The sequence below is a fragment of the Rhipicephalus microplus genome, chromosome 1 (assembly GCF_043290135.1).
Source record: "Rhipicephalus microplus isolate Deutch F79 chromosome 1, USDA_Rmic, whole genome shotgun sequence".
Classification (NCBI taxonomy): domain Eukaryota; kingdom Metazoa; phylum Arthropoda; class Arachnida; order Ixodida; family Ixodidae; genus Rhipicephalus; species Rhipicephalus microplus.
Genome location: NC_134700.1, coordinates 276,221,659 through 276,244,224, shown reverse-complemented (window position 1 = coordinate 276,244,224; position 22,566 = coordinate 276,221,659). Strand labels below are relative to the sequence as shown.

At 43.3% G+C, this 22,566-nt stretch overlaps 1 protein-coding gene across 1 annotated transcript in view; it reads right to left on the bottom strand.

Moving 5' to 3' along the window:
• Positions 1–22,566, bottom strand: part of LOC119188219 (venom factor-like) — a 121,951-nt gene that overhangs the window by 75,473 nt on the left and 23,912 nt on the right. The window contains exons 13-19 of the mRNA XM_037436152.2: positions 12,239–12,433; positions 11,091–11,246; positions 9,196–9,319; positions 6,875–6,919; positions 5,537–5,716; positions 2,310–2,436; positions 1,849–2,077 (exon numbers count right to left, since the gene is read on the bottom strand). Coding sequence (XP_037292049.2) covers positions 1,849–2,077; positions 2,310–2,436; positions 5,537–5,716; positions 6,875–6,919; positions 9,196–9,319; positions 11,091–11,246; positions 12,239–12,433 — 1,056 coding nt within the window. The remainder of the gene's footprint in view (positions 1–1,848; positions 2,078–2,309; positions 2,437–5,536; positions 5,717–6,874; positions 6,920–9,195; positions 9,320–11,090; positions 11,247–12,238; positions 12,434–22,566) is intronic.

The window sequence follows — 22,566 nt, the reverse complement described above, 5'->3', positions numbered from 1 at the left end:
GCTCTAGTCGATTCGGGAGCTCTTACGCGAGCTCCATGCAATATTTCTGGAAGGTTATTTTACTGAGGCATACAACACAGCGTGTTCCGCCGATTACCAGCAAATTACGAAAAGCCAACGAATTTCCGTGTAAGGCGCACTTTGCTTGTGCTTAGAAGCAGTCAGTTTTTGGGGCACAAGTTAGCCCAAATAGAAAGTCTCGCCTCTACCAGAGTGACTACCGCCTTTTTCATAATCACACCCACGTGACCATAACAATCGGTCTGGGGTGCTTCTGCGATGCACATGTCCTCTCGTTAGACAAATGTTAAAAGATCGCACGTTAGTGAGTATATTTAGAAAGAGTGCTTCACGCAAGATGATATGTAGAACATGAAAAGTCTTTGCAGTTTCATCTGCTCTTGATACACACAGGTTTCCACAAAAAAAAAAGTCACTACCAGCGTTGCTGCTGCTGTATATCGGTGATTCGATGTTGCAAAGACGAGGCTTTATGGACAACGTAAAAGTGCACACCGATATTTGCGCCGTCATGCGAGAGCTTCTTATAGAAACTCTTGCTGTTAAATGACAACCTGCTAATTGTTCAGCCATCTGAGCAGTGACTCTCATGAATTACAAAAATAGCATAAACCACTGCGAGAGAAGAGCTGGCCTGTTAAGCAGCGAAATCGAGCCCAAATGAGTCCCTTCGTAAGTCAACTAATGAACTTTGAACATGAATGACAATGCCTCTATAGAATTAAGAGATATTTCATTCAAGTGAAACAAAGTTGGTCACACTTAAGAAGTAAGTCAAGCAGACCTTGTTGCGCATAGCCATTCGCTACGACATTATGGGGGGTCAACCTAATAACACATTTTTGAATGTATCGAGGTGTATTAATATACAATTGCCAAGTATCGCATCGGATACAAATATTATGGCAGTATCTTGCATTGTGTCGTGATACAATATCAATGTATCTTCGGCTAGCCCTGCCACCGGGCCTGGTAGCTGAACCAAAGGCGTTGCAAGCTGATAAACTTGCCAACTAAAGATATCGTATTTAGCGAATTCGTCACGGCTCGTTTGTTTTCGTCTCGTCATAAAACTGAACATTGCTGGTAAAATAAATGAGAAAAATGCTATTGATACGTCTGATTCAACATAGTCATACCTGACTTCCATGTCATTTTCAGTCAGCAAGTGACTTACCATTTACAAGTCTGGTGTGACTTCCATTCTGCCTGTACCCTGCTTCCTGTTGTAGCTAAGCTAAGGAAGGCTTCTGAGAAAAGATGAGTCAGCTATGACGGTCGACGTCGTGTAGATTATACCCTGTGGGTGCATATCAAAAATCTTTTTTTTTTTCTGTTCGTATATTTTGCCCTGTCACTTATTTCGCCCTATGCTTGTATTATTACTTGATTTGTTTTTGCTTTTTTGTTTTTGTTATTTATTTCTTCATTTATTGATCTGTTTATTTTGGTTTCTTCGAACTTCCCTTTTCACTCTGTCATCTTCTGTCGCAGGATGGACAGTGCTTAGACAGCTTTCTTGCTGTCTTTCCATTATTCACCATAGTATCAGTTTCGGTGTAAAATAAACACACGCATTGAATGACTGAAAGCGGAATGAAGAGGACCAGGTTGACACGTTGCTCGGTGCATGCCATTCCGTTGAAAAGACACGAAAAAGCCGACACGAAGAACGAGCACCCGAGCACAGATGACTCAACTTAGTCCTTGAGCGTCTTCGAGCTGTTCATTGTATATGAACTCAAGGCACGATTCGACAGTTTATCCCTTAGTGAAAATCAAAGTGCACCATTTCAAAAAATCATAGAGCGCTCGAGAGATGCCTACCCTCTGGTCTTCCCTGTCGTAGTTGTACACCGTCACCGGAATCTCGACCTGCTCGTTCTGGATGACAGAGTACGGCAGGTTGACTTCGACGAACAACTTCTTGAAGACACGTATCTCTAGCGGGTCATGGACGCAGATGCCACCAGACGGCGCAACACTGACGGCACTCAGCTCCCAGGTTGTGATGGAGTCGGGCAGGGTCACATCGTAGGTTGTCTCTAGATCTGCACTGAAATTTGTGAAACACCACAAATACACCACAAATCAGATGATTCTAAGAAACAAGTAGTTATACAATAATCACTCAAGGAAGCTCATCTGTCTTATACTAGTGACTGGTTCACAGTGCCGCCTAAGACGATTTCTGTACAACAAGGGACGTATTGAGAATGGAAGGGGACTTGCCGGCGTAATCCATATTAAGTACTAGTTTTTGGAGGCTTCGAAGAGTCACAACATACCCTATTGTCAATTCGTTGAACAGCCACGTCTCCATAAATGCGTGCCGCTCACCACCTTCGGAATCGAAATCACTGTCTCCAAGCCCGTCGGCGTCGTTGGCGTTCGATCTGCCGATGATTTGATTGTCTGGGAGAAAGGAGGAAATCGTAAGATGCTATTAGCTACGCAAGTCTTGCACATGCTAGTGTAATTAACTGAACCGACGCATTTCACGCTTTTATACAGTAAAACTACGTTAATTCGAAGTCACCGGGGCAGCGAGAAATCCTCGAATTAAGCGGGTTTTCGAGTTACCGGAACATTCAAAAAGTGGGATGCCAGGAGCTCAGAACTGTTCAAAGTAATCAGTGCTCGTCATTTGCTGTGCCGGCTAGCTAGAGACTCCAATGATTATGTTTTCCAGCAATACCTGGTCCTAATTTTGACGGAAACATGGGGGAACAGTAGGCCTCGCTGTTGCCGCTGAAAAAAAAAAAAAAAAAAAAAAACGCTGTCGTGATCAACTGAAATGTGTGCCTGCGGAAAACAAGACATCTTCACTGCAACACAGTAGTGACACGCAGGTAGCATGTCGCCTGCACCTTGCTGCGTCGGCACGTCACGATGCGACCATTCACACATTCTTTCTGGCATAATTAGGACTTCAATAATGGCCAGTATGACGAAACTCGCGATGTGTTCTGGCTGAGAAAAACGATCTTTTAAACTTTCGAACTCAGTTTGCGAAGTAGGTGCTGCTGGCACGAACTCCGCCAGCAGTGCAAAGGAGAGAATGGCCGGAGAAACCGGCAATCGGACGATCGCATACATCCCGAATTCCGCCAAACTGTCCTTTATTAATTGTTTTACGATCCCAGAAACAATGATTGAACCACGACCCGCTGACGTTGCTAGAAACATGCAATATGCTGCCGGCGTGTCACGGCTGTGTTGCAGTGAAGCACAATCAATTTTCCGCAGGCACAAGTTTTGATTGATCACGAGACCGTTCCCCCCCCCCTTTTTTTTTGCGCTGGAAGTAGCGAGGCTGGTGTACTTCAGCTACCACTAATTATTATCGCTGCATTCCATTGCCTTGTGGTTATTAAGGGCCGTAGTTTCGGCGGATTTGCGGCGAAACCGGAATCTGAAACTTGCACATTGCACCCAAATTTTTTTAATTAACCGGACCGGTGCCGGCCATTCCTTCAAACAATACACTAAAACTTACATACTAAAATACGAAACCGCGGAAATTCTTCGAATGAAGCGGGATTTCGAATTAACCGAGTTCGAATTAACGAGGTTTAACTTTACTTGTCGATAGCACTATTACTGAGGCCAACCAAACTCGTAATTGTGCATACTCAACCGTTTCGCTTGGATGTGTGACGAGCGGTGCATCTCTTTCTTCATTCTAACGAATCTCACAGTGCACCACTACGCATAGTTGAGTTACATATATCAACCCTAGACAGCTAACAATCGTTTTAACAGTGACACTAATCTCAGCATGTCTTCGCGCGTAGCCATGCATTTCCTTTAATAGGTTTATGAATGCGTCATCAAAAAAGTGCAGCTGAGGAGAGAGAGAGAGAATTTATCAGAGGGCCGAGAGGTCCGCCTGAGCTTGTGCGCTCTGGCCAGCTTCGCAGCACAGTGGGAAAAGGGAAAGGGAGAGAAATAGTGATAACAGCGATGATGGGGCATGAATGGGTGATGCGCATGTACATTTATCGCACAGTTATCTTCGAGGTTAATCTGAGCCAACGACGCATTACAATCCCGTTCACCTGAAAGTTTAATTTGGTTTCCTCGCATGCCTAAAGTGGTGGAATGGTACTTATACAACAGTGTAACAAAAGGTGACTAGAAGAGAGAGAAAAACAAGCAACGTCATCTTATGAATTATGATGCCAGGATTTTAATATATTTACCCCATTTATGTGAGGCGACCCTTTTGATGCCCACTTCAGCGCGAGGCAATTATTGTGAAAAAAATTTATCCCCAGCTTCATCGTATAACGTCGCAAGGCTTGACTAAACAGCGTAGCTGTAGTGGCATCAGCTTGCACTTCTTCCCCTATTTAGAACACTCGGTGCACACTTCCTTCTAGCACCACCTGTGCTAGAGCACTTGCTACCATGCGTTGGCCGACTGAACTCTCACGATACAGCCAATCGCGCTCCTGTTCTTACTTCCTATCCACTCCACCTGCTTCATTCCCGCCATAGCTTTGCCTTTTCTCACCTCCTCTCTAAACAGTTTCACCACCTTTTCGTTGCTGCCGAATTTCTTTTAAGACGTGAAGAGAGGCCCCACCCAGACGACCGAAGTGCGACAGCCACGGTGGTCTAGTGGCTAAGGTACTCGATTGCTGACCCGCAGGTGGCGGGACCAAATCCCGGCTACGGCGGCTTCATTTTCGATAAAGGTGAAAATGCTGTGGGCCCGTGTGCCCAGATTTGGGTGCACGCTAAAAGAACCCCAGGGGGTCAAAATTTCCGGAGCTCTCCGCTACAACGTCTCTCATAATCATATGGTAGTTTTGAGACGTTAAACGCCACATATAAATCAATCAATGATCACCTCCGCGAGTAACAAAATTGCCGTGAGCAACGAACATTGCCGCGCACTCGGCAATGTTCTCCAAAAACAGGGGTCACCGGTCGTCCGACTCACGACGTCAGTCGGGAGTGCGCGCCCTTTCGTGTAGGCTTGTATGCATCCTCCTTTCAAGAGGGAAACGCCGCTGACTCCTAAAGCTATATCCGAATATAGCATACTCTGTTTCCCTCCCAACCGCTTAGCTGACCGTTACTGGAAACGTTTACACACACGCTCTTTTTATCTTCAAGATTCACTCTCGCAGCTCAGCTAGATAGTGCGCACAAGGAACCTAAGCCTTAAACAGCTCCAGGAGAACTTCAGTTTGGCCTAGTTGATGCGGTCAAGCTGTCGAACTTAAACTGGTTCGCTGTTAAAGGAAATGCGAGATGCTTGCTAATAGACTCCGACCCAGATAGCCATAGTTCCGCTTACAAAAAACAAGATTACGAACACATCGCCGAACAGTAAAAGCGATTCTCTCACTCTCGAAGGAAATGACGCAACCTTAAAGGCTACTTTTTCAACTACCTGTCTCGAAAAGCATGGTCGGGAGAACTGAAACAACCTTATAACCTGCACATGTGGCTAAACTCGCCTTTCCGAGCGTGTATACGCTCGAGGGAGGATAGCGCTTACTTTCGACGTGTTGGCAGCACGTGGCGAATGCTTCGACACACTTCTCCGAGTAGAGGGCTCTGCCGGCGACCAAGTAACTGTGCAGGGCTTCCTCGCGATCTTCACAGCTGCGCAGGAATGGGTCCTTCAGTAGGCCACTGGAGCAGCAGTTTCGGAGCGTCTCGTTTTCGAACTGTTCCACTGGAGCGGAGTGACACAGAATTGCACGTGTTATCATGCAGTACGTACAAGCGCGAGGAGCGTTATTGTCGCGAAATGATTGCGTTTTGCACAAGGTGAGGATGATTCGCAAAGGTGGCTATGTTTTTTGTGAGAGACCGGTTTACAAGGTTTATTTTGTCGGCGGCTGCATCCACCGCCAACGCGGATAAATTAAAAACAATGCTTCCCCCCCCCCCCTCCCCGGCTACGGCTGTACTCCTATAGAATAAAATGAACTCGAGAACAGGCCTAATATTCTGCCGGGGTGCCCGATCAAGGAACCGAAATTCTGTCCTTCAACAAAGCAAGGCTAGCGCTCTCAGCAAGAGATTGTCGCAGCACGCACACTTATGTCGTGTCAACGTGAGTTATGCATATTTCCTCTATATGTTCATCATTATCTTGACAATGATAGCGGCGCTGTCTAGGAGCGGCACCTGAAGCAGAGTAATGAATGACAAACGCTACTGAGCACCAACAGTAGTCGCTTCTGCTGTAAATATATTTGTAACGTGCCATATTGAGAATCAAGCATCCAGTCTTGCATATCATAAGGCGAAGATGCGAAGAAGCTCCTTTGTATGGCGATTAGAATAACACCCACTGAATGTGCCACTTCTTTTTTTTTTCTTTTTTTGTGGAATACTTCTCACTTGTTGCCAAACAATCGTATAAGATTGAAGGATCGGATCCTGCCGGTGGGAAGTTATCTTTTTGTCCACTTTTCTTTCTTCACCTTGACATTACAGTTACTTTGAATAAGATCTCCTATACTTCCCTAGGCACCAGTGTCTGTTACGGTTCTCATTGATATTGCGATAAAATTCACTGCGACAACGCACTTAAATGTGTGCACCTGATTTTAATATGTCGTGCGGTTAGTGTATAGGCAGTTCTCTGTCAACGCAAAATCCCTTTGATGTACAAAGTGGTTAAAATCATAAGAGCATCTAGTAAGGTGGTATAAGCTGAAAATACCATTGTAGCTGCAGTCATTCTAATGAATACTGCTTGTGAATGACAATCACTCGGCGATGTAAGCGCAAATTAAGGTGCCACCGAATCAATCCACAAGAATATTCCTGTAACGTTCGTGTACACTAAAATGTCTCCTTAAAAAACAGAACTATCACTCACAGATGTTAGCGTTAACTTCCCGTTTTGAGCGACGCGGACCATCTCCTGAAAAAACAAAAAACCAAAACAAAAAGTAAGCAAGCATTTTATAGTGTTTCAAAGCAAAACTAGATGGCGCCACTGCACTGAAGCACCATAGTCTTCTAGGAGGCGCGGACGCGATGTGGCGTGTGGCAAGCAGCCACAGAACACCTATACACTACCATTTACATTGGGTCGCAGACGTTGCCCTGCAGACACAGCGAGAAACGGTCTCCGCGGACTATGCGGGCGAGCGTAGCAAAAAAGTATGTCTTCTTAGCAGTTTGCCGAGCTCGGTGCGCTGCCGGCCGACTATGTGAGAGTATGTCAAACAGCGGCGCTCACCGCACTGTCTGTCATGTCAGCACTTGACCCAATAAGCGCTGCGCCCGCTTTGCTGGCCTTCAACCCGGGAGCAGCGGTGGCGAATCGGCCGCCCGTCGGCGGCAGTAAAGCGGAAGTGGAAATGAGAAGGCCATTAGATCACATGTTCAAACGTGGCAGCACTCGTTCACCGGTGCGGAAAACCGTCTATTAACTTAGGTTGTACCAGAGCGGTACATTTCAGAAGGAAACACGGCACAGAAGAAAAGAATGCGCAAGCATAAAATGGGTGTGAATGGCATGATATAAGCTGTTGTAATTTTAGCGCCTACATAACTCCTCGTCTGTGCCGTGTTTCTTTCTTATATGTACGACGCTAGTATGAGCTAAGTCCATGGATGACCAACTCGCCCGAACTACAACACTTCTGATCATTCTAGACTACTTTATTTCAGATCATCCTATCAGTTTCGGCTGTTTAGAGTGCTTTAGAGGAATCGTGAACCACCACTCGGCCTTCATGAGAATACACATCCAATGGACAGCAGACACAGCTTCCACTAGTTTTTGATGGAGTCGTGAAATTTGTGCGGTAGTCGATTTGTGAGGGAGTAAACCATGATACCAAAGTCGTTCGATGATTATTCGGAAAAGTGGTTCATGGCACCTTTAATGAAGGCAGTGAAAGCGCGAAAAACTATTTCAGGTTATTAATTTCCTCGAGGTTATGTTCGATGTAGACCCGACTTAATGCGCCAGTCGTTTAACTGAGAAGCAAAAAAAAAATTACAGTTTCGCCCGAAGGGCAGAATTGAGAATGAGAGAAATACATTGCACTAGTACACAGCGAGATTTTTATCGGCATTATATATCACAAAGGACCTTTGAGCAGAAATTAGGCTAACGAGCATGGTGTCACGTGCACACAGACAAACGCAAATGTCTCACACTCGAAGACTGCGACAACTGGCTTTCATAACGTCAGCATAGGCATAAACAATGTGAACAGACGCTTCTGAGATAACGTCACCCACCGCGAAATGCTTACGTAACAACGCCATATCGTAAGCGCACAATCATTCGGACTCAATCAGAATTTAAGGATTTTGTAAGAGCTTTATAGGGCTCAGGCAACTCCGCCAGTGTTTAAGATGGGTCCACCCAATTGCTTGGGGATCAGCTTCGTGGGCGCTCATGCGCAATCTCTTGACACGTAAACATAAACGCTCCATGTAGGTTAGGGCCCCCTTTGGCAAAATCCGCCCCTCTTCCCCATTTTTCATAATATGAGTCATTACTTGCTGGACTGAATGAGGTGTGTCGCCAAGCTTTAGCTTGTAGTGTCCCTGAATAAAATAAGCGTCTCATGATTCAGCGCAATGCCCACTTCTCTTCCTTTGTGTACCTTTTTTTTTTCACTGACGTACTTGTTGTTAGTAGTTCATGAGGAAAAGAAAGAAGGCACCTAATTTCTGTCTGCCTACAGGCGACACGGCGCAGTACCTTAACGTACTTTCTCCATTCGGCAAGCCAGGTCATCTCAATACCCTCCCCCAACCACTCTCTTTTCTTCTCCCTCCTTCGCCCCTCGTTCTCGCAATTGCTCTGTCCTACTCTTTTTCTTTGATGGAGGGGGTGTGTACGAAGCATGCACGCGCACGCGCTAGGGCCTGTAGTCGCTCCTTGAGGACTTCTAGAAACTTGAGCTCCAGAGACAGTAACATTTAGAAAATTCTTTTTTCTCCCCTTTATCCCTTCTGCAGTGCAGGGTAGCAAACGGGATGTGCGCCTGGTTAACCTCCCTGCCTTTCCTTACATATTTATCTCTCTCTCTTTCATCTGGCCAAGTTTTCCCCTTCTCCCGAACTTCAGTTTTCAGCGACCGAGAAGTTTCAGAAGCACGCCTAATGACATGCGGTCTCTGCGTCTGCGTGAACCAGTCCCCCAAAGACAGCAGTGCCGAGACAAGTGCTTGCCTGCGCCGCCTCGTGTTCCATGGGCGGAAAGCACCGTAACGCCCGAGTTGGCCAGTGTGTCAAACGTAGCTGTGCCAGCATCCAAGCCACGACCGAGGTCCTTTGCTTCCATGGACTGAAACACCTGTGGTAAAACCAACCCAAACACACCCTGTTCGGAAGCACTCTCACAAGTCTCGAATGAATGAAACAGGCAGTCGATCTTCTATTTTTGGCAAACGTCTGCTGCATCCACGAAAATTTTTTATATAAAATCTTTGTTAATTTGCAGCACAAGCTACTCATTACGTTAAATGATATAACATGCATAATTATTGGACAATGAACGCAAACGTCGAAGGCTACGATTTATTCACTTGCAGAGAAATAAGCCATGCAGTAGCGTCGTAAATATTTGTGGAATGCACTCAAGTGCACAGCTACGACGATGACTTAAAGATACGCAGACAGGTTGCTAAGAATTTTCTATTTGTCGCATTGTGCAAATAATAGGAATATTCAACGGACCTAATAGCATTCCGCCTTCGAATCAAACAGGGCTAAGTGCCCATATACGAATATGTTCTCTAATAACTTATTCATATTTCGAACTGTCCGAATCATCATGAAAACTACAAAGTTAGCGGAAAATTCATTTGATTACCGTTGGCGTAGTTAAGGCATAAAACGCTGTAACTGCCTTATAAGTCTTAAACAGGGGTTTGTCGAGCCAACGTTTTGACAAGTGGACCTGTCTTCCTCAAGGCTGGAACTGATCTAGCCTTGAGGAAGACAAATCTGCTTGTCAAAATGTCGGCTCGACACAAACCCTGTTTATGAATTTTTCATCGCAAGCTTATATCTCCCATTACTTCCATTTATAAGCATTAGTATTGTATGCATTATAGGCCTAGGAGACAAAAAGAGCATTATGTGCCTGTGCATTATAGAATTGCGCAAGAGGAGCACAGACCTTTCGTTTGTACGACGACCATTTGCACTGTCTGAAGAGTTATGTGCTTACGAATATTTCGCTAAGTTATTCCTGATGTTTAATTTGTGTCTAAAATGCCCAAGTTATGAATATTATGCTGTGTGTATCAATTTATATTGCAAACATGACCAGTTGAATATTAAAAAAGTTTTCGCTATTGTATTAGGCCGGACCAAAAATCACAGTTCACACACTCCACGCCCGTTCGATGACAACGGTATTTCAATGTGGTTTTGACCATAAAGATTGCGGCAGACGAAACGGTAACCACTGAATTAATTTTAGGACTTAATCGTGTCTCGAAGAATATAACAAAACCCAAATAAAACGGTAGCAGTCGGTAAGCAAAATCTGATGCGAAAATGCAATGCATAAGGTATACTCGAGTGTTTTTAGTGCACTATAAACCATTCAAGGTACATTTCACATTAATCTTCGATTCACTCGCACATTGCACAATGCACTCCACTATTTACGTCCCAGCATGCAATATGAATAGTGCAATCGCAACCACTGAGTACTGGTGCAACAAATCAGCACGCTGATTGGGCCAGTGAAACCCTCTCACACAGCGGAAAGGAAAGAACTAGTGCTCTTAAAATATCGTTATGTGCGTAGGCATGCGCTGGGTTCCCATAAAGGGGGATGAGGGGGTAGGCGGAGATTCACTGCAGTGCCCCTCTTTCTAATATTTCAACACACGGGGCTGACTTTGCACCCGCCTGAATTTCAGCGCCCCTTCTCCTTTTTATTATGTCAGTGTACAGAACTGACACTGCCCCCCCACCCCCGCCCTCTCTTAGATGACTAAGCGGGGCAGCGACTCTCCCCTGCCTGCCCCCCCCCCCCCCCGGGCACACGCCAATGGTTACGTGGGCGTATACTGTTTTCCCTGTACACACGAAATGCGAAAGAGTTTTACCTTTTCTCGTGTGAGAAGGTCTTTTCGCCTGAGCAGGTACACAGCCTGGTCCACTCCCAGCAGCCCGACGCGTGTCCCAGCGGTTCCCTTCAGTACCAGCGTCTCAGTTGAACCAGGTGCCGGCTGATCGTATGGGTTCGTTCTGGTCAACGTAAACTGCACCGGTGGTCGCAATGCCATGAGCGGTGTGGAGCTGGCGTGCAAAGCCGCATAGAAGAGCAAATCATGCCTATCGCGGGCACACGCAAGCGTTCCGTATGCAAGGAATTTATCGGTCGTGTGCATTGCCGTTATCCTCTGTATGTAAAGACATCCATGGGCAGCCATGCAGCGGCCGTATTCGCACGTTTTGACGACAGGCTGCTATTGGTGCATGCAATTAAGGAATACCGAAAAGTTGCGCCAGTAGATCGAGGTATCATTAGGGCTTTTATGTCCACTTGCTCGATTAGAGAGAATTATATATGCTGTTCCCTCAACCTCCTGCACAGCTGCATTTTGTCTCGGGTATTCTTTCCACGCTGTTTTCATCACAGTTCGGAGGAGCAAACCTGAAATTTCTCTTCCGTCTAACCTGCCTGCTTAGTAATCCTTATTTACGTATCTCCATCTCTCTGTCTAAGGAACCTTTCACATCTTAAGGTGGTCAATAATATCGAATAATGCTATCTTGAAGGTCGTGCTTGATGCGTCTTAAGGTGGATATGTAGCACTCCAAGAGAAAGAGAGAGAGAGAGAGAGGTGAGACGCGAAATTTGGGTAGGTTAACTGACCATAAATATACACTTTGCTGCGTGAATTGATTAGGGCTCCTAATATCAGGGGCTCCCCACGATGCGCCTCACTGTCCCATGACAAGGAAGTGCATGCCGTGGATTAATTTCTTATCGCGCTATTTTCTTAAAAATAATGCGCCAACAAGCCAACACTCCAACCCCGCTCTGTGTCACTTAACGAAGCGACCGATTGGTAGCCTTTTGATCACTGCGTGTAACACAAATGCCCTCGCTTTCGGCACGATAGTCATCCTCAACAGCAGCCTTAGCTTCTGCACAACTGTCACCATATACAAAAGCTTCGACTACGACAGACAGCACGTCCACACTTCATCATTCCACGACGTGCGTGCCCACCAGCTGACCACTCACATCAGAGTCGTGGGTGCAAGTCGGCTCGGCGTTGACGTAGACGGCGTCTGTGGCGAGTCGTCCATTCAGGAAGCCGACCACCACGACCCGGAAGCTCGGGGTCATTTCCGGCGTCACAGCGAAGGTCACTCGGCGGTCGACCACATTTTCCACTGCGACATTGCCGGCCTTCAGCACTCGGCCTCGAGCCAAAACCTGTCAATGGAACATCCTGTCTGATCTGATTGTCTGATCGAGTTTAGGAATTGAAACAACATTGTTGTCACAAGAGAAGTCGTGTGATGCAAGGATTCTGCTTAATATTGACCCACTAGTGTTATTTGACGCGCACGTACAACAGTATAAAAGTACAAGAACTTTCTTGCCTTTTCCTCGCATCAGAATATCATTGCACTTGAAAAGCATTGAACCTGCGGATTTGTGTTCACGCCGGCAGAAGTTTTTCATTGGTATGATATAAAAAGAGATAATGACGCAAAAATTATGCGCCGGCCACTACTTGGCTCTTAAATTGTTGAGCCATACAAGACATAAGCATACAAGCAGTAGTACATGTAAAATCAACACACGAGCACACATATGTAGAAAAACAAACGCACATGCATGCATTTCAAACGACACAATCATTAGGCGAAAGAAAATTCCCGAAAGGTGATTAAAAATGTCTGATGGTTGCTTTAGTCATCATTAAGAAGGATCAGCACATGTGGGCAACATAGGAGTCAACACGTGTGGTCATTATGCGGATAAATCTGCCCATAAGGCAACATAACTTTCACGTCATGAAAGCACCGGCGTGGCTCTGTGAAACCAAATTACGCCCATATAGGTGTTTTATAGTGTCTATAACTCACACCCTTACACCCCAGAAAATGGGTGTATCAAGCAGGACTACACCTATACCGTGGGCGGATTTCCGAATATACACCCTGTGGCACAAACATTTTTTTTCGGGTGTAAAGGCATATGTACACCCAAGTGGCCCTAAGGGAGTGAGCACGTAAAAGCGAATGTACACCCAAGTAATCTTAAGGGCATATGGGTGTAATGTAGCTATGACACCCTAACACCCTTAAAAAACAAAAGTGGTGTAGGGGTGTAATTTGCTCAAACAGCAAAAAGGGTGTGGGGGTGTTCATGCTGAATAATGCCCCAACACCCATGTGAAAAATACCATAATTCGAGTGTTACCCCTTTCCAGTAGGCCCCTGTAGAAGCACATAAAAGCTTACCCTTTAGCTAGACCTTTCATGTGCAGATGTCCTATTGTAGTGGCTCCTGCCACAGTGTAGTAATCCTAGGCCTAGCACAGTTTTTATGGTGCATATATGAAGCACGGCATATTAGGCTTTCACATATAACACGTATTTCTAGCTGAATGCGAAGGCATCACTCAAAATGAGCTGTCACACATAACACAATGTTCACAAAGTCATGCCATAGTGCAAAATGAAATCAACTTTATTTTAATAGGCACAGAGCACATACAAGCTTTAGAGACAAATTGTACCTTAATCAAAAGCCTTTTTCAATTGTGCAGAGCAGAATGCCATTTACTACAAAACAAGACCGGAAATCAGACGTCAATGGTACGGCATGGAGCTGTAACGACCAATGCATGCATATCAAAGTACAACAAAAGAGCCTTTATTTGCACTTAAAAATGAAGAACTATTTTAACACGTTTCAATGCAGCACAAAAGCACAGTGCAGTGAAGCATACAAACAGCAGGAAGAGTAGTGTAATACAGCATGCCTTATTTCTCAGATATACTGAAATAATATATCAATGCACACTACAATTACCACAGTTTGCTTGTGTTGTGGCACGTCTTATGCATATTATGCAAGGCTAGTGGTATTCTAATGAATGTAATGACAAAACAGTCTTAAAATGGCATTTTCATTTCACAATAACCCTTGTGTGTTCAGACATTCAGAATACTGGAGAAAAAATAACACAGGAGTGAAAACAATAGGCAAAATTACAATAGCTTAACAGTGTCACTAGATACTAACCATGCAGAATAATTTATTTATAGATGTAAAATATCAAGCACATCACATAATATGTCTCCCTGAAACAATGCAACATCAAAGAACATAAAATGGACATACAAAAGCAGGGTGAGAGAGTAACCACTTACAGCTAGCAGAGGTGAAGCAGCCAAGCTATCATCTGGAGCAATATTTTGGAGCATCATATCTTGCTTTTCAAGGGAGAAAATTCAAATTTGGAGCAGGTTTCAGGAAAAAGAAACGCAGCCTTTTTGAGCCTGAAATTCCAAATTTACAGCATTGATTAATATGTGCAGTTTAGCGTTCGAAAACCACCATTAGGTTATGAGAAACGCCGTAGTGGAGGGCTCCGGAAATTTAGACCACCTGGGGTTCTTTAACGTACACCCAAATCTGAGCACACGGGCCTACAGCGTTTCTGCCTCCATCGGAAGTGCAGCCACCGCAGCCGTGATTCGATCCCGCGACCTGGGGGTCAGCAGCCGAGTACCATAGCCCCTAGACCACCGCTGTGGGGCTCCAAATTTACAGTAGTACAACAAATTAGACTGAAACACACAAAAAGAAAAATATATGTAGAAATAATTTGATATCTGCTAATTCATTCAATATACACGAGAGCGCAGCTATTTCAATAAAAGCACTCTTGAAATGTCCCACAGTGCAAACAATGCTAACCTCCCTATTTACGAACGCTCCTAGACTCGAATCTCATCCTTCACTTGTATTAGCTGAACACAGCGCCACAGCTTGTCTAAAAATGACGCTGCATTTCTCGAGAATCGCTGCAGATTATCCCTGATATTGAGTGACTTGATCTGCCTAGAGACTGCGCTGGAATCAATTTTCTCAAGTCAAGGTGAAGCATTTAGTGAAGGGACGTTCTAAAATACGGGTGTAAAACTCGCAGTAGCATTTGGCGAGTTTCTCAAACTGTTTGACAGGCGACCCAATAATTCGAAATAGTCGTAAAGAAGGAGCTCAAGGGGGTGGTGAAAAGAAAAAAGTGGCATACGATTTTCTTTATCGTCGCTTAAGGCTCCAAAAACCTCATAAATCAATCTGAAAGACGTACTCGGCTGCTGACCCGCAGGGCGCGGGTTCGAATCCCGGCTGCGGCGGCTGCATTTCCGATGGAGGCGGAAATGTTGTAGGCCCGTGTGCTCAGATTTGGGTGCACGTTAAAGAACCCCAGGTGGTCTAAATTTCCGGAGCCCTCCACTACGGCGTCTCTCATAATCATAGAGTGGTTTTGGGACGTTGAACCCCACATACCAATCTAAAAAGACGGCCAGCACTTATACTAGTACTCGTTATTGAACGGCATCTGCATGGCAGAGTAATATAGGGAAAAAAATATTTTGTGTCCTGTGACAGTGAGTATTAGTAGCCACTTCCAAATCAAAAAGCACTTTTCCGCAGAGCGAAAGCGTACTCTGGCAAAAGCGACTTAATAAGCGTTATAGACGTCATAGAAAGGGGGGAGGGAACTTTCTTTTAAACCGTTCTACTGTTTTCTTTTGCTGTAAGATTAGAATATAGTCAATTTAAAGTTGTAATTACGGCTGGCACATCTGTATTAGATTGTATGATGATGACCCCGCCTCGATGGTTTAGTCGCCAAGGTACTAGCTGCATTTTTCATGCAGGCGAAAATGCTGTAGACCCATTTGCTTAGATTTGGGTGCACAAGAACCCCAGGCAGTCGAAATTTCTGGAGCCCTCCCCTAAAGCGTCTCATAATCAAATGGTGGCTTTACGACATTAAACTGCACACATCAATCAATTGGATGGTAATGCACAAACTTACATTAAATAATGGGTTTTATGTTTCTTGATAAAATTAACAATACTGAGAAATAATTGAGGCAGGTTGGGCATTTCGTAATGGTTTTGTGCAAAATTAAGAAATTGTGTCCAATTACACAATTGGTGCGGCTGCTGTTCTCTTGAACATGTAAATATGAATACGAAAATATCATGTAATATTGTGCTACAGACATTAAACATGTGCTGTAAATAGACATGAATGCCTGAATTGAATAGTCAATTTCGCGACGAAACCACGACCGCACAAAGAAAACACATGAACAGGACGGGTGCTCACCCGTCCTGTCCATAGGGGGACAGAAAGAGACATGTTAGCCAGACGACGAGGCGCTGCGTCCATGATCGAGCGAGGGAACACGCCCTTACGGCAAAGAACAACACGGTGTCCGTTCAAGAGCGCATGTCCCTTCATGTGGATTCACACCAAGAGCAATATCGAAGGGCTTTCACAAAAGAAACTGGGAAAAAAATTGCGTTAGCAAAACTTCACTCATCATGTATGAGCTGGAAGCACGGTATCTAGCGATCATGTGTCCTATAGCGTGATTAGCTAAGGGACAGCCCGAGTAGGTTGCACAAGCATTGACAAAAAGTGGGTTTATATCAGCCTGTTTCCTAAAGAACTAAACAATTGCAAATGAGTGCCCATCCCGTTATGTGTTTTCTTCGTTTGTGTGGTCGTAATTTGGCGTAAAATTGACTAATATTTAATGCAAACATGCACCAACTATCCCAACAGCGAGTTCTACTAGATATGAATGCTGCTGTTGCACATGTAAACAACCATAGCATGTGCAGTCGCCTTAGAACTGTGAGAAAAAGCAGCATTATACAGTGCCTCAGAGGAGGCACTTTCAGTACATTTTTTTGGTAAATAAAGGGCTTAATAAGCATAGGACCTTTTTCTGTGTTCATGACACGCTGTTAGGGTGATCTCATGCCAAACGCCCAGCCATTTTGGCGACCATCTCAAATGCATTCGAAAAATATTGTGCTGATTAACTGTATTGAAAGCAGTGAACGGTAGGATATTTCGGAAAGAAAAAAATGTTTGGTCACGTGGTTGCCTTCGGAACTTTTCAAGATGTCGTTTGGGTGTTGTTTGTGAAAAAATTCGTTTCAAAAGTACGTTCTATACCAATCTTGGTCTACATGTTGAGTAAAGGTTCTTGTGTAAGGTGTTTGAAGCTCAGTAATATTATTGCAATTATACTGCCACATATGCTTCTAAGAATTTATCCAAAATGTGTTATGTTTGCAATTTTTTTATTGCAATACTGCAGTTTGTATGAATATCTGAGTAGTGAATACTTTTTCCATGCAAGGTATATTTTGAGAAAAAAAATATATGAGACCTTTCAAGCTGGTAAACTTTATGGGAAAAATCATAAATTCTACAAAATCGCAATTTTTGTCCATATTGTGATGCGATTTACGACATGTGGTGGCTCAACTAAAAATTACCTTTATACATAAATTGAAAGCAAATGAACACTTCTTTTCATATACCATCATAACATTTTTTGTTTTAAGAAAGAAAATATTTTTTTAGCATTCCCATTGGCGCCTTTCTTCCCATTTGGTCATACCACAGCTGCCGCCTTGAAATTTCCTATTTTCATCAATGGGAAAGTTGAAAACTTATTTTCTTCCTTAAAATGAAAAAACAATTGTAATGATAACAATGGGCATATCAAAATACCTTTTTTCCCCTTTTGATTTAGGTTTGAAGGTCATATTTATTTGGACCACTTCACAGTGCGAATCGCGTCTCAATATGAACGAAAATGACGATTCTGCGAAATTCGTAATTTTTTCTCGTAATGTTTAGCAGCTTAGGAGGTCTCATAATATTATTTCCTCAAAATATACCTTTTGTGTAGTTAGTATTCATTAGTCAGACATTCATAGAAAGTGTAGTATTACAATAGAAAAAATGCAAATATAACACATTTTGGCTACGTTCTTGAAGGCGTAGTAGACGAAGAAAGAGCTTAACAGCGCAAACGACAAGAAGGAAAAGAAGAGACAAGAACAGAGTCCTGAACAAACAACCAAAGTTTATTGCAAACCAACTGCAATATATAGAAAACAGAATCTGCGCATAACCACGCACCATAAGCAGAATTGCACATACATCCACCATACGGCTTACCTTATCAACAATCGGTCATATAAGTGGACCCTAGATAACTAACTTCACAGCAGTTAAGAAAAATTGAGGGTGCGCTAACACAAGAAGCACCAAGTTGTTGAATATAGAAAGTTTCACTGATTTCGTGCTTGTGCCGATTTTTATATTCCCAATGATCAAACACTCGTCAAGAATTGGCTGACAACAACACTTATTACAATGGTCTGCCAAGTGGCTGGGAAGGAAACCTTTTAGAGAGTTAGTGTGCTCCCTCAACCGATCATTCATGCATCGCCCTGTTTGGCCAATGTTCACAAGTAAATAATATCTTGTAGAGAATCCCTAAAACACATTCAACATGGCACATAGCGTGTTTATTAGTGCATGCTTCTTTCTTAGGTCCTTCGCTGTTGACCCTGCGACATAGGCCAGCGAGCTTGTCGCGTACACAGAACGCAACTCTTACACCCATTTTTCCAGCGACCTTCTTTAGCCTATGGAAAACTTCGTGTTCGTGGGAAATAACAGCCTTTCTAGAATGAGGCTTGTTGAGTTAGCTGTTGCTTTGCGTCTTATCAGGCAATCTTAGTGACGTTAGGAGAGTCTCGGCAATAGAAGTTAGCAGGGGATTAGAAAAGCCTGCTTGTTGAAGGCGGTGAGCTTAGAACGAGAAACTGCACTCTATCTGGCGGTGACAAGAGTCAGTTAGAATTGCCTTTAGGCAGAAAAAAGCAATGCTTCGCCTTACTAGCTTAGAATTGGTGGACGTATAAAGAAGGCTTTTCCTTGAGCAAGGTTCGTACCGCTAATATACATGGTTAACCAAAAAAAGCATTTCCAAGTCTAGGCATCGTAACTTGTCGTCATGAATTAAACTCCGACTTTAATTCCAGTTGCTTCATTTCACGCCGAAAAATGTCAAATATCTCACCGGTGCAGATGTTTGCATTGGCTCATGTTTAGCACCGGTTCTTTGTGACTTTTTACTCGCGCGGTATGAAAGAAGTCTCATGGCTAACTTTGATCACACGAGTACAGTTAAAGGGTTCGGCTACGTTGACGACTTTTTAGTGTTTCACCGCATCGATCAATCTGACCCTCAGCGAACCACCGATGAGATATTTGACGTTTTCGGGTGTGAAATGAAGAAACTAGAAATAACGTCGGAGTTTATTTCTGACGACAAGCTACGATGTCTATAATTAGAAATCCTTTTTTTTGTTGATCATGTATGTGGGCGGTACGAGTCATGCTCAAGAACCTCCTTTTTACGTCCCCTCATTCTAAGCTAGTCAAGTAAAGCATCGCTATTTCCTGCCAATTTTAACTTTTTCCTGGCAATTTTAACTGGCTCTTGTCACCGCCAGATAGAGTGCAGTTTCTCGCTCCAAGTTCACTGCCTTCAACAAGCAGGCTTTTCTAATCCCAAGCTAACTTCCATTGCCGAGACTCTCCTAACGTCACTAAGAGTGCCTGATAAGAGACAAAGCAACAGCTAACTCAACAAGCCTCATTCTAGCAAGGCTGTTATTCCCTACATACACGAAATTTCCCAAAAGCTAAAGAAAGTTACTAAGCAAATTAGGTGTAAGAGTTGTGTTCTGCGCACGCGATAAACTCGCTGGGCTATGTCACAGGGTCAACCTCGAAGGACCTAAGAAAGAAGCATGCAATAAGAAACACGCTACGTGCTATGTTGAATGTGTTTTAGAGATTACCTACAACATATTTTTAACTTTTGAGCATGGTTAAATTGGCCAAACAGGGCGATGCATGAATGATCGGTTGAGGGAGCACGCTAACTCTCTAAAAGGTTTCCTTCCCAGCCACTTGGCAGACCATTGTAATAAGTCTTGTTGTCAGCCAATTCTTGACAAGTGTTCGATCACGGGGGATATAAAAATCGGCGCGAGCACGAGATTAGTGAAGCTTTCTAAATTCAACAACTTGGTGCTTCCTGTGTTAGCGTACCCTCAATTTTTCTTAACTGCTGTGAAGTTAGTTATCTGGGGTCCATTTACATGACCAGTTGTGTATAAGGTAGGCCGTATGGTGCATGTATGTGCGATTCTGCTTATGGTGCGTGGTTATGCGCAGATTCTGTTTTGTATATATTGCAGTTGGTTTGCAATAAACTTTGACTGTTTGTTCAGGGCTCTGTTCTCGTTTCTTCTTTCCCTTCTTGTCTTTTGCGCTGTTAAGCACTTTCTTTGTCTACCATACAGCACCAACTAGTCTTATCAAGCACTTTGTTAGTCTTGGAAGCGTATGTGCCAGTGAAATTGCACTAATATTACTGCGCTTCAAACAGTTTACACATGAACTTGTACTTAACATGTCGACAAACTTTGGTATAGAAGCAAGGAGCAGTACTTTTAAACTAGCTTCCCACAAACCGCACTGAAACGACATTCCAGTAAGTTCAGAACGTGACGAAAATTTTTTTCTTTCGAAAATATTTCACTGTTTTCAATGCAGTAAATCATCACAATTTTTTTTCGAATACATTTGAGAAGGTCGCTAAAATAGATGGGATGTTTGGAGTGGATTGACCCATTAGTAAATCAACCTTTTAAGCTGGAGGCATCTAGGCCGTCTCCAGATTATCATACAACTTTAACATTATGCATTGTACACAGTTTTCTACCCGCACTGCTGTTAATCTGATGGCAAATGGATACTCATATTGGAAATATAAATAGGTATATAGGACACATAGCTTGAGATGAAGCCTTTCCAATCAGAGGAATGTTCCTAAAATGTACAAGATATTTGATGCACCCTATGAGTAGCGTCCACCATTGCTGCAACCCTTTGAGTGAGGTCGTCAGCCCGGAACAGCTGCTTTCAGGTTGTGGTGAAGAGTGCACTGCATCGTTAGCACCCAGTCCATCGTAGAAGACGTAGTGTGCTTTCCGTTCAACATTCTGCAGGTAAGAGATGCACAACATTCAACTAAGCATTTAAAAAATACTGGGAACAATCAGAACCTCATTATGTGTCATATAATAAAAAGCTCCAGCTTCTCCACTTTCAGTTTTACCCCTATTCACTTTTACGTTTACAAGCATCTGTGCATATTAGTGTATGAATGCAAGTGCCATGTTTGAGTATAGACCATGGTGGTGGTAAAAAAGTGCTCCTCTCTTGAATCATGCACCTACCAAGAAGTTTTAAATATACTGGGAAGCTCAAATTTCAGCGTTTATACCAAGTTATCTTGCTAAGCTAGAATACCCTTACCAATAGGCCACTACAATGGGTGATACAAAAAGTTATATAAACCCATTCAGACAGAAAAGTAGCAATATTTATCATTTACTTTGAAGGATCGTTGTGTAGACATGTACACATCACAGATGTACAATCTACTGTGTGAAACTAGTGTAAAACATTGAACAAGCCCCAATATGGAAGGATCAACAGCACTTACAAAATGACAACTTCTGCTGGAAACACAGCACTATGTATTTGTGGAAGCTCACCTCTAAATTTCTTCTCCAGTTACATAAATTTGGTGTACTGGATAATTTTATATGTCTTTCACAGGTTGCTTATTGGTCAACAAAATGATTTTTTTAGGCCACTAGTAAAACTGACTACTCTCAGAAATAAATAAGACGTGCTAATCCTATTCTTCGAGTGCATGCATAAGCAGCTCATTCGCAGTTGAATTTTTTTAATTCATAAAAACAGCCATGCAACAGATAATGTATCACAAGTAAGTTAAATATATGCTCAATAAGCTCTGAACTGTTGGACTATAAATATGTATAATTAAAAAATGCACGACTTATTGAAGAAGTAGCTAACAGGAATATATGCATGGAGGGCTTATTAGTTGGATCAGTGTGTTTACATTCATAAGGATGAAACCTGCACAGAAAAAATGCATGAAACAGACAAGAGCTGTTAGGTCTGCCTGCTTCCATTTACAGCCACCTGTGTCGCCATCCTCATTTTGTTTTTCGCGAGCGTGTTCTTAAGGGGCTAACTATGCATTATCATCTGTGCTGTATCAGTCTAACTGAAAGTTTTGTGTGGGTGTTTGTTGGTACACTTTGGCTAAGCTTTCATATGTAACCACGGCGCCAAAACCCTACACCAAAATATACAGAAATATTCTATTCTACAATATTCCATGTGCTGCACTACAACGGTGCAAAAATGCAAAAAGATGTGTGCAATTGAGTGTGGCTGTTCAATCCCTTATTAAAGCAGATCAATATTTCTATATTCTGATTATTTACGATATACTAGTATAAATATAAACAAACCTAACAAGGCATAAAAAGCGCAAGTCAATGACCAAACAAGGTACATATAAATTCTTTGGTTAGCTGCA